A 27,842-nucleotide genomic window follows, 5' to 3' on the forward strand; every position below is an offset into this window, starting at 1 on the left:
GGGCGGACAGCGGCCGCGCCGGGGGCCGCGGGGGCCGCAGCGAAGCTGCCGCGGCTGAGGCCCCCGAGCGCAGCTCAAGGCCGCGCCCGCCGCCGGAACCCCGCCTGTGGCCGCACCGGCTCCGGCCTCGGGGGAGCCGGGACATGGTGCGAGGCGCGCAGCGCCGTCGCCGCCGCTGAACTCGCGGGCCGCGCCCGGCTCGGACGTCCAGCGGGAACATGTTCTCCGCGCTGAAGAAGCTGGTGGGATCGGAGCAGGCCCCGGGCCGGGACAAGAACATCCCCGCCGGACTGCAGTCCATGAACCAGGCGCTGCAGAGGCGCTTCGCCAAGGGCGTGCAGTACAACAGTGAGTGCGCGGGACCCGGCGGGCGCAGGGGCCGGGCCTGGCGGGGGCGGCCCCTGGCCGGGGGTCAGTCCCGGGGCGTCTCGTCCGACGGCTGCAGGCCGAGCAGTGCAGCGTCGAGAGCCGCCCGCTACCGCGGGCGTCCGCCTTGGGGCCGTTACGTAACGCGCGGGCGGGAGCGCGGAGGCCGGTTCCCGGGGCGCTCGCCGCGGGCGCGAGAGGCCCGGTCGGCTCTGGGTTGAGCCGTGGGCTCTTCTTTGTTGACTTGGTGCCCAGCTGGAAGCAGAACATCATATCTGCTACGCCACGCATTTTCTCTTCTTTTTTAAAGAGGCAATTGCAAGGGATATATTTAGAAAGGCTCCAGGAGGCACAGTCTCTTCTTGTGGTTGTTGGAGACCTCCCTGTCCGTGCCGGAAGGAGGGGTTGTGCAGACTCCCCGAGCGCCCAGGACGGATCTATGTTCCTTTATAAATTATGTAAATTGTGCAGCTCCCAGATGCGGACTGTCCTCTTGACCTCTTTTGAGCTTTTCCATTTGTAGGCTCTATAGCAAAATCTAAAGGCTTTTATGTGGTTTCCTGCTCTGATACTCTTTCGCTAAATTTCTGGAGATTTTGGAACACACTCCACCCCACTTAACTCACTTTAAGGGGTCCCTTATGTTGCCCATTATATTTCGATGGTAATGTGGCATATTAAAGAAACTGATAAGGAAGACTTTGTGCAGGTTTGAAAGCAAACTCATTTTAGATGTGTGATTTTTGACATTTTGCGTTTATTTCTCGCACAGAGAATATTAAGTCAAAATATTCATTTACGCAAGTCTTTGAGAATCTACATTTGGATTCTTTATTTAAATTTATTGCTTGCAGTGATACTTTTAAACCTAATCGTAGTCCCTTGGAAATCGGACCTGAACTACAAATTGATCACTTTTTCAGAAAGGGCTCCCTAAAGGCCTGCCCCCTTGTGGTCCCCGGTAGAAGGGACTAAAAAGGGCTGTGGAATTGTAATTCTTAAGATTTAAAAAAGTATTCTCCAGTAGCTCAGTGAAAGGTGCCAAGTTGAGAAAAATGTGGATTTGTACCAAAATTACATTTTAGAAGGATATTGTTATTATTGTTAAATAATACACAGTTTTGAAAGTTTTCCATTTCCTGTGTTAGAATACAAAATTTCTAGTGCACATTTCCCAGACCAGCAATTTCATAAACCAGCAATATCATAATTGTAGATTTAGTATTCTTATCAACTGTTTTATTTCCAAGCACTTATCTCTTATAGAACATTGTCCCCTGGGGCCAATTAGTCATTTTCTTTTAAATGATAGGTTAATGAGAAGTAAGTCACATCACACATTCACAGAGTCCCAGCACACCCATCAAATCAGAATCAAACCCTGAATGCGACAGTGGATCTTATTCCCATTTTAGAAGTAATTTGCATTTAAACTAGTAGGAAGAATGTTTCCATGGTCAGTCCACCCTCTTCTCCTGCTGTTTGATGAGAAGTGTTAGTGTGGGGCAGCCTCCTGAAGGAGGAATCCCTCGCTGTGGAACTCTCAGCTGGCCTTGCTGAGGATCCTGGGACAGAGACCTGCAAGAGAAATTCAGTCGACAGACAGGTGAAGCAGCACAGTAACTCAGTGGAAAAGAGAATCAGTCCTGGAAAAGTGTGGCAGAGCAACTAAGCAGATTCCAGCACATGTCTGAACAGGTTTCAGAAGGAAAGCACAGCAAGAATGGAGACAAGGCAGCATTTGAAGAATTGAAGACTGAGGATTTTACAAAGTTCATGAAATATGTGAAACTCGAAGAAGTGCTGGTCCGGAAATTTAAAAAATATCCACAACTAGATACATTATTGAAAGTGTTCAGTACTTCAAAATGCAAAAAAGAAATCTTTGATGTTTCTAGAGCAAAAAGACCACTTTCTGAGGACTGAGCTAAGGACAGCTCTGGGGAGCTTAGGGCCTAAGTTAAGTCATGGTCAGCCTGGGGAGTCTGTGCCTGGCTCTACAGCTGTGGTGGAAGGAGTATGGTTAAAATTGCTTTTAGCCTCAGATTGATAGCCTTTTATACAGAGGTGGTTGCAGAAGCATATACTGAAGGATGTTCTTTAGACAGATGGAAATTGAACTCAAAAGAGGTGCAGGATTTAAAAAACAAAGGTAAGCAGAGGAATTGGTCAGTGTGAGTGAAATCTAAATACATTGGTTACCTTAATCATTAATGATAATGGTTTATATGTATGTTTCTGTTACAAAATACCAGAATAACAAGAAGGAAAGGTTTATTTTAGCTCAAGGGTTCAGTCCATGGTCAACCAGCTCCATTGCTTTTAGGTTTGTGGCAAGACAGAAAACATGTAGAAGGGCAGGTGGAGAAAAGTTGCTCACCTCAGGCAGTCAGGAAGGAGAGAGTGAGAGAGTGCGCTCGCGCGCACACAAGGAAAGGGCCAGGAAGCAAGACATGCTCTTCCAAGGCACACCTCTAGTGGCCTACTTCTCCAGCTAGGCCTAACCTACAGTTTTCACTAATCCTAATAGTCCACTCAATTTTGAAGCCATCAGTGGATGAGCAAATCAGAGCCCTCGTGACCCAGTCACTTCCATATAAGCCTGTGTCTGAACATGGCCGCATTGGGAATGAAGCTCTCAACACATGAGCCTCATGGGGTGTGGGAGCATTTCAGATCCAGACTGTAACAATCGAGAATATAAAAGAAGGCGCCAAAAAAAGCAGAAATCACAGAAACCAGGACGAGAACTGAAAAGAAAAGTGTATTAACATTAATCTACATTACAGTAAATGTGAATGTTAAAATTTTTAAGAGTCACTGTTCAAAGAAAAAATAGTTTGCAACTCTTCAAATAAATGCCAGGTAAAAAGAAGGGGAAAAAATCTTGTCCAACCTATGAAAGACAGCAAAGGCTGCAAGAAAAACCAGGATAGTAACTTAAAATTATAAAATGAAGTGGTTAGAAATAACACCATTTCTGTCATCAGTCACACAGTGTCATCAAGCAAGACTCACCAGTTCAAAATAGGAATGGGAGGCCTGATTTTTTTTTTCCCCTTTAATTTGCCCATATGGTCTCTAAGAGACACTCCAGAACTTAATGTCAAAAGCTGGGAATAAGGACTTGGGAAAAGATAATGGGCAAGCATGACCCATAAGAAGGCTGCCCCAGCTGTAATAATGTCACACAGAACACACTTTGAGGTAAAAGAATGGATGGGAACAGGGAGGGAATTGCAGACAAAAAACAATTATTTGTATGTGATTCTTCAGTCCCTCTCGAGAAGGGTTAGCCAAGAAAAAGGACAATCTCAAAAAACACCCAAGAATCTATATCAGGGCAGGTGCGGTGGTGCACACTTGTAATCCAGCAGTTCAGGTGGCTGAGGCAGGAGGATCACGAGTTCAGAGCCAGCCTCAGCATCTTAGAGAGGCCCTAAGCAACTCAGTGAGGCCTGTCTCTAATAAAATACAAAAAAGGGCTAGGGACCGGGCTCAGTGGTTAAGGCCCCTGGGTTCAATCCTTAGTACCCCCTCCCCCCCCCAAAAAAAGAAGAATGTATGTGAGGACCACATTCTGTGACGACAGTGCCACTGACAGGGTCTGGCTATGTTGTCTTTGCTGTTCTCATGGGCTCAAGTGGCACTCCTGCTTCAGTCTCCCAAATAACTGGTATGTGCCACTGCACCTAGCTCCCAGCTTTGTTCTGAAACTTGAAAACACTTCTGTGTCAGTCAGCGCTCTGTAGCTCTAACAAATGCTTGAAATAGTCAACTTACAACAAGGAGAGGTTTATCTTGGCTCAGTCTTAGAGGTTTTGGTTGGAGGTTGATTGGCCCCAGGCTTTGGGCTTGTGCAGCACATCATGATGGGAGTCCATGGCAGAAAAAAGCCACTCACCTGTGTCCAGAGGCTCGAGGTGGGCATGGGTGAGAAGAGATCAGGGTCTTACTGTCCCCTTCAAGGGTACAATTCCAAGACCTCCTACAAGGCCCCACTCCTAAAGGTTTTACTGTCTTGCAGTAGCATCGTGCTGGGAATGAAGCCTGTGATACACGGGCCTGAGGGCAGGGGGTTTAAGATTCAAATTGTAGGGGCTGGGGTGGTGGCTCAATGGTAGAGTGTTAGCAATCTAGCACAACTAAATAAATCCTGAGCAAGTAGAAGGAAGAAAATAATAGGCAAAAAGCATAGACATGATAAAAAGGACCAATTGAGACATTCAGCAAAACAAAGAGGGTGTGTTTTGTGTGTAATTACTATTAAAGTAGACAACTCTGGGAATATTAATAAGAAAGACAAAGCACAAATACCAGTCATGCAGAATACACATCTCTAAATATAAAATATAAAAATGTGGTAACTACTTTGCAGTACCGGGAATTGAATCCAGGGTGCTGTATGTGCTAGGCAAGCACTGTGCCACTGAGCCCAGTCTCCAGTCCTACATATTATGAGTAACTTTTACCAATAAATTGAAAACTCAGGGTAGATGGTGTCCTGGAAAATGACTCCACAGAACCCTGCCATCCAGTGAGCAGTGGATCCAGACTGTACATAAATGCAGAAGGTGGGAAAGCTGCTCAGTCCTTGACCCCAAACAGACCAGAACAGCGCCACCTGTGAGCACAGATATGAAAGCCTAACAACAGAACAGGAAGTGGAATCTAGAGAATTATAAAGTAATAGCACTAATGAATGTGTGTTGAGACAAGTAGGATTGCCTTGGGAATGCAAGGAGCCTTCAAGGTATGATTTACCAGCAGGATAAAGGAGAAAACAGGGCAATCTTAAGAGGTAACAGGAAAAAGCCTTAATAAATTCAACACTCATGATTTACAAAAACAATGAACCCCCAAAACACTTCTTACCAAACTAGGAATACAAAGGAGCTTTTACCTGTCAAAAGGCATCTCCCCAAACCTGTGTGTAACAGTGAAACATAAAATGCTTTTTTCTTGAAGCCTGAGCCAAAACAAGGTCACCCATGTTAACTGAGTTCTTCACAAAATAAGAAAAGAGAATGGAGAGAGGTTATCTCTTCCCTTGGGGACAAAGCTTACAAAATAGAAGTGCCAGTCCCTCCTCTCAGGGTGCACTCGAAGTAGACCCAGCCTCCACATGTGGCAGTGTGGTCCCAATCCTCTGCACAGCTCTGCCCTGGAGGATGGTATAAGAGAACACCTAAGAGAGCAGTGCGTTCTGCAGGTCTTGAACTTGGGTGCACAGCTGCTTGGCTCCCTGTTCTCGGAAGTGGACACCAGGTCCGGAAGAAGTAGACTCTGCTGCCCTTTTCCCCATGCTGTTTACCAGACCCTGGAGAGGGTGGGCCTTTGTTAAGTCCCTCCAGAGAAGCTGCTGATAGAAGGGAATGGTGCCCTGGAATTGGTCACTGCTTGACCTCTGAGTGGGTGTGCCCACAGAATCATCATATCGTCCAGAAAAATTTCAAATGGAGATTTCTTTAAGGTGTTCATTGGGTGGTGATGGTCCAGGCAGCCAGGAGAAACACCACAGATTCTTGCAGATGGATTCAACCATAATTGAATGAGATGGGGAATTTTTAGTACTACATTATAGTACTGTTTAGTACTTCAATGTAGCAAATGTCATCACCCATTTGTCCAAACTCAGGATGTGCATCACCAAGAAGCAGGGAAGGGCAGTGTGCCAGTCACCACAGGTATACTGAGGGTAGAGATGGACTCTGGGAAGCGGGGCTGTGGGGTCAGGCAGGGCATGATCTGTCTGTATTTCCCACTCAGTTTTGCTGAGAACCTAAAACTGCTTTTTCTAAAAATTTTGATTGAGCTAATTGTGGTGGCCTGTAATCTCAGTTATTCTGGAGGCTGAGGCAGGAGGGTCACAGGTTTGAGGCCAGCCTGAGAAATTTAGCAAGACCCTGTCTCAAAAGGAGGACTGGGGATGTGGCTCATTGGAGAGCACCCCTGGGTTTAGTACCAAGTACCAGGAGTAAGGGGGGGGGGCAAAAAATTAATGTAAGAAAACAATTCTAGAACTAAAGGATGTACATTTTTCACATTCTTATTTTTAGGCTGAAAGGGTTCATGGAACCTTGCACCATGCACAGGAAAAACACCTGCCAAGGTTCATGTGACATCTTCGCAGTAGCAGAGGGGAGAGTAAGATAAGGGGAGTTCACAAGGGCTGGAACAGTGCTCACTGAAGCAAGTAGGTCTAGTTATGTTAATGACAGGAACGTAGGTGCTGAGGCAGAAGACACCAGGAGAGATTCAGGATCACTAAATGTGATTTTTAAATGTTCACAAAGCTGATAAATATATTGTGCCCTATAATAGGTTCTGATGCACATTTAGGAAAGATAATGATCTATAAGAAGTAGTTGATCCTAGATTAAGATGGAGAATGTTCATCACTAGTAACATGCTCTATAAGAAATGATAAAAAGAGCCTTGCAGGTTGAAATGAAAGGATACTAATAGTAACTTGAATCCACACAAAGAAATAAAAAATACTTATGAAAGTAAAAAAAGAAGAAGAAATTGAAGGTAAAACAGCCCCCAAAAATGAGTACAGAAGACAATTTAACTAGTAAAGTTAAAAAAAAAAAAGTTGATCTAATTTATGTGAGAAAAGTTGTTATCAATTAAAAAATGCGCGTTCTTTTAACCCCACATGGAAAATTCAGAACTGACCATAAGATGTTTCAATACATTTCAAAGGATTTATACCACTTTCCCTAAACTCAGTGGCAAATAATAACCAGGAATTTAAAATCTTACACTTGGATATCAAGTGACGCCTTTAATAGAAGTAGTCATGGAAATAAATTACTTAGAATTGAATAACGGGAATGCCACATACCAGCCCTTGAGGGGGGCTCCGCTAAGCATTGGTGGCATTGCTGGATGCTCGCACTGGTGATAAAGAAAAGCAAATCAAAGAGCAAGGAATTGAGGAAACCCAGGGGGAGCCAGTGGAAGGAAGGCCTTGTGGAGAGAGGACTCTGAAAGGGCCAGTGCGAGGTCAGCAGGAGACAGTGCCCACCGCTGAGCTTGTGTGCAGGTTGCAGTGCTGAGCTGGAGCCCAGAGCCTCATGGCCAGGCAGGCACTCCACCACTGAGCAGCATACCCAGCCCTTTTTCTTCAGTTTTTACTTCTGAGACAGGGTCTCACTAAGTTCTTTAGGGCCTAACTAATTTGCTGAGCCTGGTTTTGAACTTGTGATCATCCTGCCTCAGCCTCCTGAGCTGCTGGAATTGCAGGCATGCTCCACCATGTCTGGCTTAACCCTTTTTGTTTTTATTTTTTTATTTTTTAATATCTTTTTTAGTTGTCAATGGACCTTTATTTATTTTTATGTGGTGCTGAGAATCAAACCCAGTGCGTCACACATGCCAGGCAAGCACACTTCCACTGAGCCTCAGCCCCAACCCCTTTGTTTTCATTGTGACACAAGGTCATGCAGCACTACCCAAGCTGTCCTGAAACTGTTGGGCTCAGTGATCCTTCCTCCTGCCTCAGCTTCTCAAAAGCTACATTACAGGCATGTGCCACCACGCACAGCTTGTTTGTGTTTGTTTTTGTTTTGACTAGTGCATTACAGTTATATACAATATTGGTGTCCATTTTGACATGATTATGCAAGTGTGGAAAACTTAGTTTTAAATGGACATGATTTTTGCTCAGAAATGAAAAAGATACAGCATTTTAAATGCAGTAAGCAACAAATCTAGACAGATTAGATGCTGTGTGTAAATACTAAGAAAATTTGCCACAATTGGTCCAAGAATCTGAAGTCCCATGAAAGCAACACCCTGGCTCCTGCCTCATGGCCCTGCCTGGCAGGAAGAGTGACTCTTGCTGCCCACAGCTATAGAGGGCTAACATACTCTCCCTGTTACCTCCCTGTTCTGAAAAGAAAAGGACTTTTTACACGCCTGGACAGTAGGTAGTCAGCCTCCCCAGTCCTGGCTGTTGGCCTCTCGGGGGCGATCGGAGCCTGCTGCTTGAGAACAGACTGAAGACTGCCTCTCTGTCTGCCTCACTCCTGTGGAAGGAGCAAAGGGCAAGGGCCCCTTGTGTCTCTAGTCAAGGCCTCTGGTGGGTGGTGCCCCTCCAAGCCAGCAGAGGGTGTCCCTGCCACACCCTCCCTTCATTGCAGCTCAGGTCCGAGTCACAGACTCCAGGAGCTCCTGCAGTGTGTAGCACAAATGTGCATCTGGCTGACACGGGGTGAGCATGAAGCTCTTGGGCTCTCTGGGAACATAAGAAGGTAGAAGAGGGTGAGTCCCTGAGATCTGAGAACAGTTGCTACTTTCAAAAGTTGTAGTAAAGTTGGGGCTTGGGAGGAATGTGGAGGTACGGGAATCAACTTAATGCAGCTTTCAGGAGAAGAGATGAATATCAGTGGGAACAGAGGGGCCTTGAAGTAGGAGCAGGGGAAAGAAGTTAGACCGAGAGATGGCCCAGGACAAGTCCAGTTGAACTTTGAGGCCAAGGTGACCACTAGTTTTTGGTGTCTGGGGTCCTGGGCACCACAGAATTTGAGAGAAGGGAGGAACTTGACACTGGAGCCCGATGAGACAACCTGGGAGAGGGACATGAACGGAGGAGCTCTTGAGTTTGCCCCTTGGCCTGGCTCTCCTGAGCTTCCCCTGCCTCCCTGACCCTTCCCTGACTCATTCCTGCAGTCCCTGCTATTCATGGTGTTCTTGGTGTCTTCATCCAGGCTGTCTACCATCCACACAGCTTGCAAGACTGCCCAGGGAGGGCCGACCTGACCACTGTGCTCTGGGGTCCTCCCCAGCCATGGGTGCCTCAGCCCTCCCACAGAACTGCCCATCTCAGGAACAGGGCTACCAGAAAACCCAGAGACTGCTTCCCCTCATGTCCACCCCAGGCTCACTTGCTCCAGCAGTGCTCATCTTTGCTGACCCTGTCCTTCACCTGGAGCCAACAGACTCCAGGGCATGGGCCTGGCGCACACAGTAGAGTCAGAGATAATTTGCAGCACACTGTGAAACCTTGCCTTCAGAGTACCAGGGAGCTGGGAACAGTGGCCACACCTGTGACCCCGAGACTCAGAAGGCTGAACCAGGAGCAAAGCAAGTCCCAGGCGAGCCTGGGCAATGTAGCCAGATCCTCTCAAAATAAAAGGAGAGGGGTGCAGCTCAGTGGTAGAGCACTTGCCCACATTTTTGAGGCCCTGGGTTCATTCCCAGCACCAACCAACAAGGGGCTATGGCGAAAGTAGGTCAGGAGCAAACTATGGAAGCGCCAGGGTGCCACCATGGGCACTTCAGCTACTACCCCTCTGTGATTCAGTGGTTTAGCCCTTACCCTGTGGGTCCTCTGCAGTCCCCCAGGGGAGATCCTGCTCTCCCAATTAGAAAACATGGCTCAGGGTGTGGCCTCTGTCAACCTAGGAGGAGACTCCTGCCCTTGCTGCTTCCGGTGGCACCGTGCTCGTTCACTGCTGGGCTTTCTTGTGCCTTGGGAGAAGCTGTCTATGTGCCTTGTCCAGTTCTTTCCCTACCCTTTTGGGGCTTGATTCCTGCAAAACGGCCTTCTGATGGAGTAGATGTGACCTTTGAAGTCATTTATTAAGTTGTGACTTTGATTCCTCTTCCTTTCTTTTTGCCTCTCCTCACCCCCAGTGAAGATAGTGATCCGAGGAGACAGGAATACGGGCAAGACTGCTTTGTGGCACCGGCTGCAGGGCAAGAAGTTCGTGGAGGAGTACATCCCCACGCAGGAGATCCAGGTCACCAGCATCCACTGGAACTACAAGAGTGAGTTTCCCCTCCTCCCAACATCAGTGTCCCTGGCCCATCTGCTCCTGGAGATGTTTTCCCCAGACTGAGGAAACACTGGCCACACTGTGGAATCCCCAGCTAGACACACTTGGGCTGTTTGGGGGGCTCTTATTAAAGCTGCTTTTGAATCACCCCATCTGGATTTAAATCTGTGAAATTTCAACTCAAATTTGAGTCTTGGGCCAGGGTGACAACAGGTTCAGGAGACGGTAAAGGAAGCACTTCCAGAGACTGAAGCTCCCCAAGAGGCCCAGGAGTAGCCATTCCTGGACACAGGGACACTCCTGTAGGCCTGCACACTGGGCAGGATCAGCCCTGCCGTAGGGTGTGCTTCAGACCTAGTCCTCCCTCCCTCTGGGTCCTGGGTTCTTTTCATCCCAGCACACTTTGGAGTAGGGCATTGCTGCTGCAGAGGGTAGGGGGTCATGGGAACTTGGAAAATGGCCTCCTTCTCATGAGGCAGCTCAGAGTAGACCTGAAGACCTAAAGAAGACCTGAGGAGGAGGCTGCAGGGTGGGTCACAAGGCCACCACTATCCTGGACCTGCTCCCCATGTCCAACAGCTCTGGCTTCCAGCACTGAGCAGGGTTCCCTCTTACCTCAGAGTAAATTGGAGGCCGTCAAGATGAAGAAGTCGGTTAAGGGGAATGTGATTCTGGTGGCCATACTGCGTTCAGTCTGTCCAGTGTGTGGAATGACCTGAGGACTCAGCAGGCTAAGGGCCCAGTGAAGGGCTCCTGTCCAAGCCGACCCCCTTCCTTGCTCAGGCCTGCCCAGAGCCTGGGTCTAAAAGGGCAAGTGGGCACGGAGCCTACACAGAGCTCACAGGGAAATAGAGCCCACAAGGAAGCTAGCAGCTATGTGCCTGGGGGCAGGAGGCACTGTGCCTTTGCTCTGCTGCCGGCCTGTGGGGGCCACCCTGCCTACCACCAGGTTGCTGCTTGTCAGGTAGTAGGTAGTGCACAGGTCCCATGGGCACTGGTACCTTGGGGAGGGGCAGGCAGCCACATCAGAATCGTCCCTGATTCCCAGGGGTGATGCTGGGCACTAATCTGAGGGTTTCCCTGTTTCAGCCACTGATGATGTGGTGAAAGTCGAAGTCTGGGATGTCGTTGACAAAGGTAAGGTGGTGCTTTACTTTCTGCTCATGCTCCATTTTCTCTGAACAGAGGACCTACACACACACCCACTGCATTTGCATGTTTTGTGCCCATAACCTCAGGTCTGGCACCTACCCTGTGGTCCTGTGCCCTACTTAAGACCTCTTTTGCCCTGTCATACACTCCCAGCACCGAAGTGTTGTGGGAGATGTGAGTTTGCTGACAGCTGTTTACAGGTAGGCTCTGGGTGCCCTCGGCTCCCTCCTGAGCCTGGTCTAGGTTCCAGGTCCCCTCCACTCCCCTCTGTTTTTGATGAGCAGGGTAGATATGCACAGTGGACCTGTTGCCACCACAGGCTGGTCCGCTTTGGGCATGTTTGGTGCTGAGTGGCCAGTCATCTGATGGGGTGGGCATGCTTCAAGCTCTGTGGCCCACATGGGGCTACCTTGGGAGCCTCCCCTCTCTCATTACAGCTGGTGTGGCTCCCCAGGCATCAGATACCCGTTACACTGGGACTCTGGTGTCTGAGTGGCTGGCAGCCCTGTCCTAAGGAAAAGAGGGGTGCTGGCCATGGGGCACACAGGTGACTTTTGGGCAATACCTATTTCATCTGGCAGAAGGCCTGATGCCTAGTGGTCCCCCCATGACCCGACCCCTGTCCAGCTTTCATCTGCCTGACCACAGCTATGGTGCTGGGGAAAACCTGGCCTGGCATAGCCCCTCGTTCAGATGGAAGGGTGCAAATCCCACACACCACAGCAGGAAAGTGCAAAGGTTTTCTCTCACAGATCCTGATGGGGAGAACACTGTGAGTCGGGAGGACAGTCTTCCGTGCCTGGGTCACAGAACAGAAGCAAAGCGTTAGGCAGAGGAAGAAAGACTGGCCTCTGGCCAGTGCCTTTGTTAGATCAGGGTATTTTCCAAAGAGGAGTTTTAATGGGTGGTTTAAAGCAGGTGGCACAAGTTCTGTGGTGTCATACTGTGTCTGAGGTCACTGAGGTGTGTCATGTAGTCCATGCAGCCTGTGTCCATGCAGCCTCTGTAGCTGCCCCTTCAGGAGATGATCAACTGACAAAAGTAGCTGGATGGACCACCTGAGAAACTGGAAGGAGGTGTAGACATTGCCAGTGGTGCTGGAGCCCTCCTTCTGGTCTCAGAGAGTTAACCGTGCTTAGGACAATGCCAGGACCCCTTGAGCATTAGGAACTCACTGCAGCACCCCACAGGTCAGGGCCCTGTGCCTATGGCTGAGGCTTCGCTCCTTCATTTCTGGGCAGACCCCAGCCCACATGCAGACCTTCCCCAGCCAAACTTACAGAGCCAGCAATCCTCATGACAGTGTCTGATCTCATTCCTATCTTCCTGTATCAGGTCACAGTTCCCCCTCTGTGATCCTTGGGGTGAGATCTCACAGCTTTCCCTGGTGCCAGCATTGTGAGTGTGAGTGTGTGTGTGTGTGTGTGAGTGTGTGTGTGTGTGTGTGTTTAGCATGATGCTAATCAAGAGGTGACCTGCCATACTCAGCTTCCCTGGCATGGCTGTACTGGGTCCTCCAGTTACAGGGCTTCCTTGGGAAGAGTGTCTTCCGTGGGCTTACAGTTTCCAGTGCAGGAAGTGCATGCTCCTCTTCTTTCCCCATGCTCATTTGGGAATGGATTCAGGTCCAGTGGGATGTTGGAGGGTCAAGGATATTTGAGGCCTCCTCTCAGTGGTTGCTCCAGGGGCAGGCCATCTGGTACCCATCCCAGTGGACCTGTGTCAACCTGTGCTTCCACATAACTCCTCTGCACGCTCAGTGCATGTGTCTCTGGCCTTGTCACATTTTCCCACCTCGAGGCAAGAGTTGTATCTGCCTGCAGGCACCAGGCAGCTCCAGCTGAGCTGTCCCCCACGATATGACCCTGTCCTGGCCACTTCAGAAGGAAACACTTCTGCCCCATGGAGGGGCTGTGGTCTTGAGCTTTGTGCTTCCCCAGCGCCTGCCTCAGCTTTGCTTGCACTTGCTGCAGTGGGATGCAGGTGTCCCATGGGCAGTCCTGGGAACCTCATGGGCTGTAACCCAGTGTTGGATCAGCCTTTCAGGCTGGGACCCCTTCCAGGGGGCATGCTGTGCTCTCAGCTGGCGTGAGGGCCTGGGGACGGAGGGTGATCCTCCTGTCCAGGAGCACTTTCCTGCCCTGCTAGCCCCAGCACCAGGTCTGGTGATGGCTGGTGGAGCTTGCTGGGTCCACACCTGCCTGGCAGAGCCTCACTCATCGGCTACAGCCAGGCAGCACCAGCTTCCTTTTGGCCTCACATTGCTCCTTATGGGGGCACCCTTTCTAGTGAGGAGGAAAGCATCTCTGTTCCCCATCCCCATGGGACAAGGTCTGAGCACTGTTGACAGCAACAGAGTGCGAGCAGTGATGACTGAGGGCTGGAGGCCAGTGGCGAGTTTGTGAGGACGGGCAGGTTAGGCCCGTGGGCTGCAGGTGTCGACTGAAGGGTGGGGCAGAGCTCATGAACATGTGGAGGGCTTCTAGAAAGAAGGGAGACAGGGAACAGCTTTCCCAGCTTTTCATTCCTCTGGCCTCCCTGTCCCACCAGCCAAGCGCCTGGCTCCTGTTCAGCTCCAGCCCTCCTGCCCAGGAGCTAGTCCTGTGGCCACTCAGTGGCAACTCATTCCCAAGAGTGTGCTGGTTGAGGGCTGGGGATGTGGCTCAAGCGGTAACATGCTCGCCTGGCATGTGCGGGGCGCTGGGTTCGATCCTCAGCACCACATAAAAATGAAATAAAGATGTTGTGTCTACCAAAAACTGAAAAATAAATATTAAAAAAAAAAGTGTGATGGTTGAGCAGGAGGCTTCTGCCATCAGGATGTGGACAGGAACAAGCTTATCAGCTGTCAGCATGCTTGTGCCTGTGTGGAGGGCTGAGGCTCAGTGTCCAGCCTAGGAGGGTCAATAAGGGTCAGGCCAGGAACTTGGGAGGGGCTGATTCCCCAGGCAGGTCAGAAGATGGTGAGAAGTTCAGAAATGGGCTCAGGAATGCGATAGAATGTGGCATTTTAGATAAATGAGCCTGGTTGTTCTTGGGCTCTTTGCCCTGGAGTTCCTGTGTCATGAGCAGCACCCCTGCCCAGTTGAACATTCTAGAGATGGAGGGAAGGACAGAGTGTTGTCCCATCTTGTCGTCATACAGAACCCCACAGAACCTGGTGTCAGCCCCAGGCAGGGCCCTGGCCATCCCCTTGTCAGGAAAGCCTTGATGACTCTGAAGGCCGACGACCTGGCTTGGCAGCCTTGGCCACAGTCACTATCCTCCTCCTCCCCCCTAGCCAGGCTGCAGCTGGGGTTGAATTCTAGGCCTTCTTTACACTCTGGGCACTAGCATCTGAAATCTCAGGGAGTAACGTGAGAACTACTTTAGGAAATGCAGCTTTGCTCACCCAGGCTTTGCCCCCGTGGGGGCCCCCTCCTGCCCTGGGCTTGGCCTTGGGGCTGTTAGGACTGAGCCAGCAGGAGGCCCCCTTCCCTCCGTGGCAGACTTGGCTGGCATAGGTCTGTAAGCTGTCTAACCACCTGAGCTCTCCTGCAGCTGTTGGGCCCTTTGGGCCTTTGCCCTGCGTCTTTTAGCCCAGTCTCTTGCTAGCCTTCTGGCCCTGTCCAGAATGGGGGCCCCATTTTCCCTTTCTCCCAAGACTGAGCAAGGGGCGGGCAGTTGGAGATGTCAGGAGCACTCCCTTGGGTCAATAGCTGAGCAGGACAGTCTAGCGTAGTGCTGCAGGGCCAGAGTGGGACTAGGTAAAGGCACGTCTCATTGAGGCATTCCCTGGGCCTAGGGATCCCACCTCATAAGTTTTGTTTGTCATTTTATAAGGAAAATGCAAAAAGCGAGGTGACGGCTTGAAGACAGAGAATGATCCCCAGGAGGTAAGCTGCAGTGTCAGGACCCCAGACAGAGTTGTCTGTGGTCACTCGGGACCCCTGGCAGTCTCCAGCCCTTCAGACTTTTCTGCCTGCCCATCTTGGGTTCCCCTGAGTGTCCCAGTTACTCTGTAGATGTGTAGGCTGCTGACCATTCCTGGTTGTTTCCAGACCCCATGCCATTGGAGGTTGGGTTTGGGGGTGGCCACCCCAAGGGAGTGACCCTGCCTGCCCTTCTTGGTTTCACTGACCCTGTGTGAGTTTAAATGACCTGGGTAGTATGTGAGTGGCTACACTTTACTTGACTGCCAGAGCAGCCTCAGCCCTTAGAAATCGGGGCTGTGGCCCTGAAGTCTGCAGCCCAGTGCACCCCAGTCCTGTGGTCCCCACTTGTGCCCTTCTCCTAGTTGTTTCAGGGTGCTTGTACCCTGGCTTCTCTCTGTGGGCAGGGTGCCTCTTCCCTCTTCTTCCAGGCAGGACACTTAAGTGCCACACACACCCACCTGGCTCTAATTTATGTGCTCTAGAAAGTTGTGATGGCTCCAGAACTTGCTTCCCTATTTCTGAGTGTTGGCTCCCACCCGAGTTGGAGTTTGCTGAGGGACCCACCACAGGTTAACCCTGGGTTCACCCCAGCCTTCTCTCTTCGTGTTCTCTTCATGTTATCTCTTCAGGTTGAAAAAGTCCCATTCAGCCTTTTCCGGGTGGCTGAGGGTCCACGGGTGGGACCTGGCCTTGGACACAGTCTTACCCTGTCCACTCCTGTCTTCAGGCGGAGTCTGAAATGGCCCTGGATGCCGAATTCCTGGACGTGTACAAGAACTGTAACGGGGTGGTCATGATGTTTGACATTACCAAGCAGTGGTAAGCAGGCAGTGTCCCTTTACTGGTTCACAGCCTCCTGTAGGGTCTGTGGGCAGTCAGTGTTCCTGCCTGGAGGACCACATCTATGCCTAGGACAGATTGGGCCCATGTCTGTGCCGTGTGGAAGAGAGTCAGATCCGGGGCAGGCCAGTAACAAAGGGCAGCTTTCACAGCCCTGAAGATACCCTCAAAAACCTGGCAGCCAAGTGGCAACTTATGTTAGGGGCGCCTCAAGACCCCTGCATGTGATGACTTGCCAGGAGGACAAAGGTAACAGTCACCACAGCAAAGAGTGAAGAAAAAGTGAGTAGCAGGCAGAGCCCCCCCAACCACCAAAGGAAAAAAAAAATCCAATTCTTAGGTGTGGTGGCACAGACCTGGAATCCCACGACTCGGGAAGCTGGGGCAGGAGGGTCACAAAGTCCAAGCCAGAGCCAGCCTCAGCAGTTTAACGAGGGCCTGAGCAACTTAGCAGGCCCTGTCTCAAAACTTTAAAAAGGACTGGGGATGTGGCTCAGTGGTTAGGACTCCTGGGTTCAATCCCTATACCCCCACTCCCCACAAAAAAACTGAAGAAGCCGGGCTTGATGGTTCACCCTGTAATCCCAGCTATTCAGGAGGAGGCAGGAGGATTGCAAATTCAAGGACAGCCCAGGCAACTTAGTGAGACCCTGTCTCAAAATAAAAAGGTCTGCAGGTGTGGCTCAGTGGCAAAATGCATGCCTCGCAGGCAAGACCCTGGGTTCAACCCCCAGTACCATAAAAAAATAGAATACAAGTGTTGAAGGAAGGCCTGACAGCCATTTTAGAGATAGCCTGTGAAGTGCTTGTGAGGCCTCTCACTGCCTTAGGGTCTGCCGTCACTTACTTATTCATATGACTGTGTCATGCCAGCTAGGCAAGAGCTCTACCACAAGCCACATGCAGAGCCCCTGCATAATCCATGTTCATCATAGAAAACTGGAGAATGCAGGAGAAAACTGTCAAGAGAGCACCACCACTAGCTGCTGGAAGAGTCCAGCCTTTTTTTTTTTTTTTTTAATATATATTTTTTTTAAGTTGTAGTTGGACACAGTACCTTTATTTATTTTTATGTGGTGCTGAGGATTGAACCCAGCACCTCTCACGTGCTAGGTAAGCACCCTACTGCTGAACCCCAGCCCCTCCCCCAGCCATTTTTTTCTTCGTAATGTGGGCACATATGTGCTGGAGTCCTACTACTGCTACCCAGGAAGCATGTTGCTTTTCTTTCAAGGACATGTTTCTACATGGTGAGATACACAGGCTTCTGTGGGTTCCCATGCTAGGCTTTGGGAGCTAGAGCTTACACTTGGCATACTCCATTGACTTGAGTCTGAAGACCTGGGCCCACAGGGTCTGGAGGCTTTGCACGCACATCCTCATTCCTTCCCTCACAGCCTGTAGGGACCACATGCTACAGCACCACCTGAGGAGGGCTGACCACCAGCTTCTGGGGCTGTCGGCAGCATTCTGGCAACAGAGCAGGCAGTCGCTGTATCCTGGGCCATGAACTGTGACTCAATGGAGTGCACCTCTTGCACACGTGCATACAAAGCGGCACTCCTCGCTCTGTTGCTGAGCTGGGAGGAGAGCTTTTCTCCTTCACAGGTTCTGGTGGCTCATTGGCCTGGGGAGGAGGAAGTGGCTTTGCCCATGTGAAATCGAGTTTGGATGTTGAGGGGCCACCTCAGCTCCACTGAAGTGTACTGTAGCCTTTGCAGACAGGCCACATGAGGCCCCTGTACCATCCAGGGGGCAGAAGTGGAAGGACAGGCAGTACCCTGAAAGCCAGTGAAGACCAGATAGCTGGGCTGAGCATGGGGCTGCAAGTGTGCCTGGGCTGCAGTGTGGAGAGTGTGCAGGAGGGCCAAGCTGCCTCAGGGAGGAAGTGGTCAGGTGCTTGTTGGGGTCCTTGAGGCTGCAGCTGTTTCCCAGGGCTCACATAGGGGCACACATCAAGCCAGTTCGTGAACCTGGAGGCTCCTCATGGGCAGGGAGATGCAGGAGAGGCTGCTGCAATTATGGGCATGTGGTGTTTCCACTACTACCTTTCCGTGGGGAAGCTTGGTGACACCACTAGTTGTACCCTTCCAAGCCACTTGGAAAACAGTTTGGGACAACCCGTGAAGCCAAGCAACAAGGAAGACCCATGTGAGATCAGTTCTAGAGAGACCTGCCTGTTCACCCTGCAACCTGGCAGCAGAGTTCTGAGGAGCAGGGCCCTGAAGACAACTCAGCCAGCAGCAGAAACATATCAGCAATGGCATCCAAGAGCCCAGTCAACAGGCAGATGTGGACAAGCTGCAGCCCTGGCCGTGGTGCATGCCAGAAGCTGAGATAAGCCACCTGTGATGTGTTCCTTCAGGGTGACGCTGGAAATGGGCGAAACTGGAGGCAGTTTTGTAGGAACATGGATAAGGAAAGGCAGAGGAATAGGGCACCTGGACTTGGGGTGCAGAGGTGCGTGCTGTCTGTGAGAAGAGGTGGACAGGGCTGCAGACTGCAGGGTTGCAGTGCTCACTGGTATTCTCCAGAGCCCTCCCACAATGATGCTGTCTTAGAGGTGAAGGGCAGCCCCAGTCCATACAGTCCTCTGGGGTGGTGCGACTGAGGCTGAGATACTCTCCCTCCCAAAGGACCTTCAACTACGTCCTCCGGGAGCTTCCCAAAGTGCCAACCCACGTGCCGGTGTGTGTGCTGGGCAACTACCGAGACATGGGTGAGCACCGAGTCATCCTGCCGGATGATGTGCGAGACTTCATCGACCACCTGGACAGGTGAGTGCCCTGGGCCTGCTTCCACCTGGGGTAGTGTGTTGTACTCGGATAGCACTGGGGAAGGATGAACAAGCTCTCCCAACACTGTGCCAGAGATGGAGTGACAGCTCCGGCCCAACCTGGGGAGCCAGGAGGGAAAGCCTGGGGCACTGGGGTCTGGAACCCTGAGGCTCAGGTCTCCACAGTATGGCAGTGCCTTGGGACATGTCAGTGAGGGTGAGGTGCCAGGACCCCCAACAGGCTACCTGGCTCCTGTCCAATTCCTTAAGCCACCCTGGAGGGATCCAGAGCTCCACTACTGGTCCCGCTCGTCCAGTAGCTACAGTGGGTCCTCAGCCTGCTGCAGGAGGGAAGCCCACTGTGGTCTTGGACACAGGAGTGAGCCCACCAAGGGCCCACCAAGGGCCTTTCTCTTGACTTCCTTCTCCTCTGAAAACAGGCCTCCAGGCTCCTCCTATTTCCGCTATGCAGAGTCTTCCATGAAGAACAGCTTCGGACTCAAGTACCTGCACAAGTTCTTCAACATCCCATTTCTACAGCTGCAGGTGAGTCCTCATCATGCGAGTAGGGCCACCAACAAGGACCCAGCAGGCTGGAGCTGGGATAGCCAGCAGGGCTGACCCAGGCCACCAAGGGTAGGGTGCTGGCCATGTCCCCAATAGGAAGCCCCTCTGCCTCTGGCATAGCTGTGGTGCCCACCCTTCTTTAGATACACATCAGATGCAGAAGTCCCCGTCGCACTGAGGTCCTGTCATCATGGGGTGCATTCCAGGGGATGTGTGGGGCCAGCATTCACTCTGGACTGTGGCCCTTGGACCATTTTGTAAGGACTGGCTTTAGTGTGCCCTGCCCGAGTCGTCCCCACCTCCTGGGTGCAGGTGAGGCGAGGAGGCCTGGCACTGTGCCTTTGTCTGGGATTCTTTCAGTTAGTAAAGCTGTGCAGCTGGTGAGGAGGCCCTAGGTCCTTCACCCAGTGTCTAGCATTCTGTCTTGTTTCCGTGGTACTTTTATCAAAGGAACTAGCGTCGGTCTGTCATCCTCCTCTTCCCTGTTCCCTCTAGGACCCCACTAGTATGCGCCTCACCCTCCTGATTTGCTTTGGGGTTCATGACCTGCTCTTCTGAGGTCTAGGCAGCTTTCTTGCAGACTGCCCCTCCTTTGGGTCCAGCTGAGGTTTTTCTTGTGGCTCCATGGTGGCTTGGGTTGTGACAGAAGACTGCAAAAGTGAGACACCCTCCTTGGCTTTTCATCACATGTCCTGTGGGGCACATGTGTCTTGTCATGGGACAAGGGAGGCAGTAGACTCCTCGGGAGCCTCTGGAGCCCTTCCAGTTTCCACTGGGCATAGCCTCGTGGGCAGCTGAGTGCTGGGAGTCCCGGGACCGTACCACTCTTAGTATCAGGTACTTCAGGCACACAGACCATGTGTGGTGACCTCCCAGCCCAGGGACAGCAGTGAGCTGGACAAGAGTGGGAGGGTTCCATGGGTCCTGAGCATGGACCCAGAGGACTAGGGCCAGGACAGCTGTAGCTGGTGGACAGAAACAGAGTGGAACAGGCCTGGGCTGTCTGTCTGGACACCCACAGTCCTGCCACCATTCTATAGACAGATGTCAGACTTCATTCCCTCTTGCCTTTTTTCCCTTTTGAGAGTCACGAGACTCCTGTAGCGTGGGGCTGTGCAGGGAGCCATCAGTTAGGAAGAAGGCCAGGTGTGCAGGGTCCTGTGGGGGCCTCACTCTATTTCCCAGCACTGTGCACATGTGGCCTGCAGCACTCACAGCATGGATATCATGATCAAGGGTGCAACATCTGCAGCCAATTTGGAAAGCAGTATGGAGATTTCTTGGAAAGCTGGGAATGGAACCACCATTTGACCCAGCTATTCCCCTTCTCGGTCTATTCCCTAAAGACCTAACAAGAGCATGCTACAGGGACACTGCTACATCGATGTTCATAGCAGCTCAATTCACGATAGCAAGACTGTGGAATCAGCCTAGATGCCCTTCAATAGATGAGTGGATAAAAAAAATGTGGCATTTATACACAATGGAGTATTACTCTGCATTAAGAAATGACAAAATCATAGAATTTGGAGGGAAATGGATGGCATTAGAGCAGATTATGCTAAGTGAAGCTAGTCAGTCTTTAAAAAACAAATACCAAATGACTCCTTTGATATAAGGGGAGGAAACAAGGACAGGGTAGGGATGAAGAACTTGAGAAGAAGATTTACATTAACAGGGGTGAGAGGTGGGAGGGAAAGGGAGTGAGAAGGGAAATCGCATGGAAATGGAAGGCGATCCTCAGGGTTATACAAAATGACATATAAGAGGAAAGGAGGGGTAAGACAGGATAATACAAATGGAAGAAATGATTTACAGTAGAAGGGGTAGAGAGAGAAAGGGGGAGGGGAGGGGAGGGGGGATAGTAGAGAATAGGACAGACAGCAGAATACATCAGACACGAGAAAGGCAATATGTCAATCAATGGAAGGGTAACTGATGTGATACAGCAATCTATATACGGGGTAAAATTGGGAGTTCATAACCCACTTGAATCAAACTGTGAAATATGATGTATTAAGAACTATGTAATGTTTTGAACGACCAACAATAAAAAAAAAAAAAAGACAGAACCTCAAAAAAAAAAAAAAAGGGTGCAACATCTGTATTTTACTGAATTTGAATCTAAATGTGAGAAGTACTGTGAGAGGCCAGGGCTGGTGCAACCCAGAGGAAAAGTCAGCTCAGCTTAGATCTTGGAGGGCTACAGTTTGCCCTAGGCCGTGGCTGGCTGAGCCTTGCCACCAAAGCTGTTCCTAGGCCTTCCAGGGCTCCTTATGTGCATGGGGATCACCCTTGTCTTCTGCCCAAGTAGTTGGCAAGGCTGAGCTCTGTCTGCATCAGAAAAGGCTGCATATGCATGGGGTGCCATGGAAATGGCAGGTGCACTTCTCTAGATGAACTGCGGGGCTCCTGAACCTCCAGACATGTTATGGAAATGGAAGGGGGTTGCTTTCAGGTACAGATCCTATGTGGCCATCTTCTGAGTCACATGGGCCAGCTGTGCAGGTGGTCAGACCCCACACACCTCGCAGTCCTGCCCAGTGGGATGGTCAGGGTGGAGAGGTGTGCTGCTCACCTTGTCCACTGGTCTCTGCAGAGGGAGACGCTGCTGCGGCAGCTGGAGACGAACCAACTGGACATTGATGCCACGCTGGAGGAGCTGTCAGTGCAACAGGAGACCGAGGACCAGAATTATGGCATGTACGTGAGCCTGAGAGCTGGACCTATGGGCCAGCATCTCCGCGGGGGTGTGCTACCAGTGGGCCCCAGTGTCCAGATGTGGGTTGGGCCCAACCTTTGTTCTGCCCAGTGAGGTGGTGGAGGGAGCTGCACACCTGGGATTGCTGAGTCAGCTTGAGGGTACAGCATGAGTTGGGGGTGCCCCCATCCTGACTACCCAGCCCCCTTGGACAGGTGTCTCATGCTGCCACCTGCAGTCCTTCCCTTTCCTCTGCCAAGGTTTTGTATTATTAATGTGTGATAATATAATATTTAGTCAGGTCAGTGCATGTCTGGAACAACTGGAAATAAATCATAAAAGGAGCTACACTTACAGTGGAGTGGGCCCAGCCCCTCTAACAGGCTCCTGGGGACAGGGTGGATGGTGGCAGACCATGCATACTCAAGCTTCAGTGTCAGGCCTCCTTGCACAGATCCTGCAGACCCTCCCTCAGCCTGTGCAGCTGTGAAGTCACAGTCCACACAGGTTGGCCTGGTTGGGCAACTACTTCTGTGTCACTTACTGACTTGACTCCTTATATGGAATGAGCCACAACTGCTGACTACCAGGTGTGTGGTCACAGGCCAGTGCAGACAGCCACATGGCCCATCCGAGCTCTGGCCAGACCAGCTGGCCCCTGATGGAGCTTGGTTGCTTCCTGCCCCTAGTGAGGTTCAATTTTCCAGATTGGTGCCAGCATGAATTGAGAACTTGGTTTTGGGAAGGATCCAGTGCTAGAGAGTGGCAGTAAACAGGACAGGTTATCCCAAATGGCCTGGCCACTGAGCAGCACATGTTCTGCCTGCAAGAAAGCCTAGGTCAGGTTCAGGTGTACTTCAGTGCTGTAGTGCCTGCCTAGCATGCACAAGGCCTGGTTCCATCCCCAGTACCTCCTCCACAGGGCAGAAGCTGTGTGTGTGTGGGGGGGTGGCTGACAACTGGATAGGCCTAGTCCTCTGTCCTCCTGGGTATGATGCAAGCTGGACACTCCAGTACCCCTATGGCAGAAAGACTGCCCTCTGGAGCCTGGGAGGGAGAGCTAAGAGGCCTCATTCCAGCCCTCTGCCCTCCCTCCAGCTTCCTTGAGATGATGGAGGCTCGAAGCCGCGGTCACGCATCCCCTCTGGCAGCCAATGGGCAGAGCCCATCCTCAGGCTCCCAGTCGCCGATTGTGCCTCCAAGTGCTGTGTCCACAGGGAACTCTAGCCCCAGCACACCCCAGCCCGCCCCCCAGCTTCCCCCCAGCACCTCCTCAGCCTGCCCCCCTGTGCCACCCCTATCCTCTGCACCCTCCTCCGAAGCCCCGCCCCTTCCTGCACACCCCTCTATCCCTGCCCAACCCCCACCCCAGCGACGCAGCATCATCTCCCGGCTATTTGGTACCTCGGCAGCTGCAGATGTGGCCCCTTCACCTCCAGGTAGGCCCAGAAGCAGCCCTTTCACTAAATGGACTCATGGAGTGGCACCCTGTGCCTGTGGCCCCATGTGCCCTGTATACCAGGATATGGCCCCCATCCCTGGCAAGCTTCCCCCTTCCTCCTGGGCAAGTGGTCCCATGGCCAAGCTCTGGAGGCAGCTTTGGTCTTCAGCCCAGGCACACAAGCCACCACCCTAACCCCTTGCTGCCCTGGGGACAGTCCCACAGAGGGCTCAGGAGTCGGCATCTGTTGTCCACAGAACCTGCCCCAGCCGTAGAGGTCCCAGCAAGAGTCCAGAATGTTGAGGACTTTGTTCCTGAAGACAGGCTGGATCGAAGCTTCCTGGAAGACACAGTCCTGCCCAGGAGTGAGAATGGTGGTGCAGGCCCACAGCAGGACAGCGACAGGTGTGGATAGTTGGCAGACCTGAGCACAGATGTCTAAGACACCCCTGGGGGTGTCACACAGCATCCATGGTGTTCTCTGGGAAGTAGTCAGCACTGAGGACAGAAGCAGAGCTAAGTGGAGAGCAGAGGGAAGTGCCTGGGCCCTGAGCATATGACTAGGCTGGTCCACTTGGAGGTTGTAGGCAAGGCCACCTGGGTTTCAGATTTCCTGGTGGGCCAGAGCAGGCGCTTCAGAGAGGAGAGACTGACCTAGGTGTACATACTGCCCACTGGCACATACCTGTAATCCCAGTGACTTGGGAAGCCAAGGCAGGAGAATTTTATGTTCAAGGCCAGCCTTGCCAGCTTGGCAAAACCTTGTCTCAAAAAGGGCTAGAGGCATAGCTAGGTAGTAGTGCAACCCTAGATTCCATCCCTAGTAACCCCCTCAAAAAAAAAAAAAATTAATACCTTGGTAGCTGCAGATGTGGCCCCTACACCTGTGGCCTATGTGCCTTGCATACCAGGATATGGTACCACAACCCAGAGCTGGGTTCTGAGCCATACCCTTCCCCCTGGGTCTGGCCTCTGGGGCCAGCCCCTCTTGCCACTCTGCCCTAAGTACCATCTCCAGCTGATCTCCAGATTCAAACCCAGGTTCCAGTCCCACTTGGCAGATCCCACTGTGGGTGGCCACTGGCATTCCCAATGTCACCACATCATAGTGAAAGTGGGCTTCTCTACCAGAAATGCATAGGTGGATAAGCCCAGGTGGGCCCCTTTTCCCACTGGCCACCCCACTGGCTAGCAGCAGGCACCACTGCCCACCTCCCCACCCATCTCTGCTCAGGTCTCCTCACTGGAGCACACACCCAGGGTAGGACAGCCCCACAGGCAACTGGGGTGAGGAGCCAGCAGCACATGGTTCCCTGTGGCCTCTGACTGTCCTGCCCCTCCTTTGCAGTGACGGGGAGGCCTTGGGAGGGAACCCGATGGTAGCAGGTTTCCAAGACGATGTGGATCTTGAAGACCAGCCCCGTGGCAAACCCCTGCTGCCCTCTGGCCCCATCCCCAGCACACACATCAGTCTTTCGAGTGAGGAGGAAGCGGAGGAGGTGGCAAGTCACTCCAGAAGTGCTGCCCTGCCTCCCCAGCAGTGCTCACAGCCAGAGCCAAAACGGTATGGGTGGGGCCCCCAGGGAATGCCCAGGAGCTGGGGGACAGGGCAGCCCAGGGTGGCCTCCAAGTTCCTGACCCTTCTTGCCATGAAGGTCATCCAAGGCTTCATGGCCACAGAAGACAGCAGTTCCCACACAAGCAACAGCGCCCTCCTGGCCAGGCGGGCTTCCCACTAGCTCTGGGCCTGAGAAGCTCAGCAGCACCAAGCCACCCAAACTCACCACCAAGGGCTCCTCTCGCAGACCTGGAGATGGTAAAGATGGGCAGGTGTCGTCCTCAGAGAGTGATCCCGAGGGGCCCATTGCTGCCCAAATGCTGTCTTTCGTCATGGACGACCCTGACTTTGAGAGCGAAGAGTCGGACACTCAGCGAAAATTGGTGAGGACAGGTTGCTTGCTGACTGTCCTCCTGAGAATGGAGGTCAGGAGGTGAGGGCCCAAGAAGATGGGTCAGTGCTGGCTTCCTGTCCTGCTGTGACACTGTGCCGCCTGGGAACAGTAGATGCGGCCTGTGCAGGATGTCCCACATCCTACACAGGCCTTGCTGGTCCTGACTCTAGGGTGGGCTTGGGAGCATACACACCTGTCTTTGGAGTCCCCTGAGAACTCCCCACCTTGTTTCAGGGAACCATGGGGGTGGAAAGGGACAGTGGCCCTACCAGCTTCTCCTTGTCCAGGATGAGCTCCCTGTGAGAGAAGACCCCTCTGACATAACTGACGAGGACACCAGCCCGGCCCAGACACTCCCACCACCCAGGCCTCCTGTGCCCTCCTTCAGAATGAAGAACGATGCCGATCTCTTCGGGCTGGGGCTGGACGAGACAGGACCCAAGGAGAGCAGTGAGGAAGGTAGGCATGTGTGGGATCCATTAGCCTCTTTGGAGCCTGGAATACAGGCCATGATCCTTGTCCAAAGGCCAGTGTCCAAAGAGTCAGCCCAGCCTGAGCTTTTTCCCTTGGGCTAGCTGTTGGCCAATGGGGTCTTCCAGCTATATTGTACCTCCTGGTGTGGCCCAGGACTGAGGCAGCCACGTGCACAAGCCTAATACCAGCAGTGTGGGGCAGGGCCAAAGCCTGAGAGTTTGAGCTTCTAATCCCCAGATGTTCACTATTCTGCCAACACCCCAGGATTATGAGTGTTCTAGGGCTGTGGCTTGGGACCAGACTGGAGGGGTGGACAGCTGGGGGTCCACATAGCAGGTACTTGGTGGCAGCGCTCTGAGAGCTTGCATCTACTCCAAAGTTGGCCTCTAGTGTGGACAAAGCTGCTGTGATCTGCAGTTCTGAGCACACGTGGTTTTGCTGGTGGTTCCAGCCCCAGCAGGCTGGCCCTGGTCCTCCACTCTCAGACCCTGACCAGCAGCTTAACCCTGCACTGTAGCAGGAGTTTCCTCCCAGGCCTATTCATGGTGTATCAGCCTGAGCACATGAGAGACTCCAAGGTCACCCGTGGCCAGGCCCAACCTGCAGTGGGCTGCTGCAGAAGCCTCTGTCCAGCACGCCACCTGGGCAAGGTAGCCACACAGCTGAAGCATGTCTCCCACACAGACAAAGATGGCAGGCCGCTCACCAAGGAGAAGAAGAAGAAGAAGAAGAAGAGCAGAGAGGTATCAGCCACCCTCTACTGGCCTGGGCCTGTGCACTGGGTGGAGGTAGGCTATGGCCCCCTAGTGGCCCCAGGTGACTGACTGTCCCCCTGCCAGGAAGAAGAAAAGGCTGCAAAGAAGAAGAGCAAACATAAGAAGAGCAAGGACAAGGAGGAGGGCAAGGAGGAGCGGAGGAAGAGGAGGAAGCCCCCTCGAAGCACCACCGAGCTAGAGGCCTTCCTGGGGGGTGGGGCCCCAGGCCGGCACCCTGGGGGTGGAGACTATGAGGAGCTGTAGCCTGCACCGCTGTTCTGGGAAAGGACCACCCTACCGTGTGTCCCAGCCATCGCCTTCGCCCCCTGTGGCCTGGCCCAGCACGCTCTGCACTTGCTTCCTTGCTGGAGGAGGCCCAGGGCCAGGCCTTGGTGGCCAGAGGCCTCTGGCCAGGCGCTACAGGTGCTGGGCCTCAGGCCAGCATGAGCCTGCTCTACAAGGAGGGAGGGGACAGCTGGGCTGCAGCTGGCTTGGTGGATGACCTGGTCCTCTCCAGGAAGAGCCACAGCCAGTCCCCAGCGTTTCTCAGGGAAGTGACTGAGGCAGAGGAGGGACCCGCAAGGGTCTGTTTTCAGAGGCAGGGCATGGGGCTGCTCTGCTTCTCAGATGTCCACCACCCAGCCCTGCTCCTGCTTGCCCTCCCAAATTCTCCAGGGCCACAGCATGCCAATGGGTTCTGCTTCCTGTCGCAAGCCTTGGGCTGTGGACTATCCCTTCCCATGGACCCTGAGCACAGGTGCACACTCATGGGAGAGTGGCAGCACCCGCCTTGCAGGGTGAGGCCTGTCCTGGGAGAGGGTGGGCGCAGCTGCACCTCTGCACAGGTGAGCCAGGCTGGAGCTGGAGACACCTTTCAGACACTCCACTCAGACTATAAAGCTCTGGTTTTACCACCGCGTTTGTTCTTTTCCTTTCTTTGGCTCTGTGAGCCATCCGTGGTAGGACCAGCCTACCACTCCTTCACCTAGGTTTCTTAACAGCCCCAAACACCTTCTCCAGAAGCAGCTTCCCTCACCCAAGAGTGGTCTCTGACTGACTTACCACTGGCTGCCTCAGCTCAGCCAGGGGCCCCTCCTGGCACTGAAGGTGCTATGT

The 27,842-nt window shown here is 52.4% G+C and overlaps 1 protein-coding gene across 1 annotated transcript; it reads left to right on the top strand.

The window, feature by feature from the left end:
- The first annotated feature begins 21 nt into the window (after positions 1-21).
- On the top strand, positions 22-27,642 carry Rabl6 (RAB, member RAS oncogene family like 6). Its single transcript, XM_026395452.2, has 15 exons — positions 22-348; positions 10,012-10,146; positions 11,244-11,291; positions 15,129-15,181; positions 15,948-16,039; positions 18,697-18,837; positions 19,277-19,382; positions 22,003-22,106; positions 23,203-23,543; positions 23,803-23,950; positions 24,894-25,109; positions 25,201-25,486; positions 25,785-25,956; positions 26,656-26,714; positions 26,811-27,642. Exons 1-15 carry the CDS (start codon positions 219-221, stop codon positions 26,988-26,990), a joined length of 2,211 nt encoding a protein of 736 aa, XP_026251237.2. The 5' UTR covers positions 22-218; the 3' UTR covers positions 26,991-27,642.
- Positions 27,643-27,842: the final 200 nt, after the last annotated feature.

The sequence above is a fragment of the Urocitellus parryii genome, chromosome 4 (assembly GCF_045843805.1).
Source record: "Urocitellus parryii isolate mUroPar1 chromosome 4, mUroPar1.hap1, whole genome shotgun sequence".
Lineage (NCBI taxonomy): Eukaryota > Metazoa > Chordata > Mammalia > Rodentia > Sciuridae > Urocitellus > Urocitellus parryii.

What these genes read in the sequence shown, in the direction of transcription:
- Rabl6 (XM_026395452.2), top strand. Translation starts at nt 219, where the DNA reads ATGTTCTCCGCGCTGAAGAAGCTGGTGGGATCGGAGCAGGCCCCGGGC. An exon ending in CTGGGATGTCGTTGACAAAG is followed by an intron (nt 11,292 to 15,128) that starts GTAAGGTGGTGC and finishes TCATTTTATAAG; the next exon opens with GAAAATGCAAAAAGCGAGGT. An exon ending in CGGACACTCAGCGAAAATTG is followed by an intron (nt 25,487 to 25,784) that starts GTGAGGACAGGT and finishes CTCCTTGTCCAG; the next exon opens with GATGAGCTCCCTGTGAGAGA.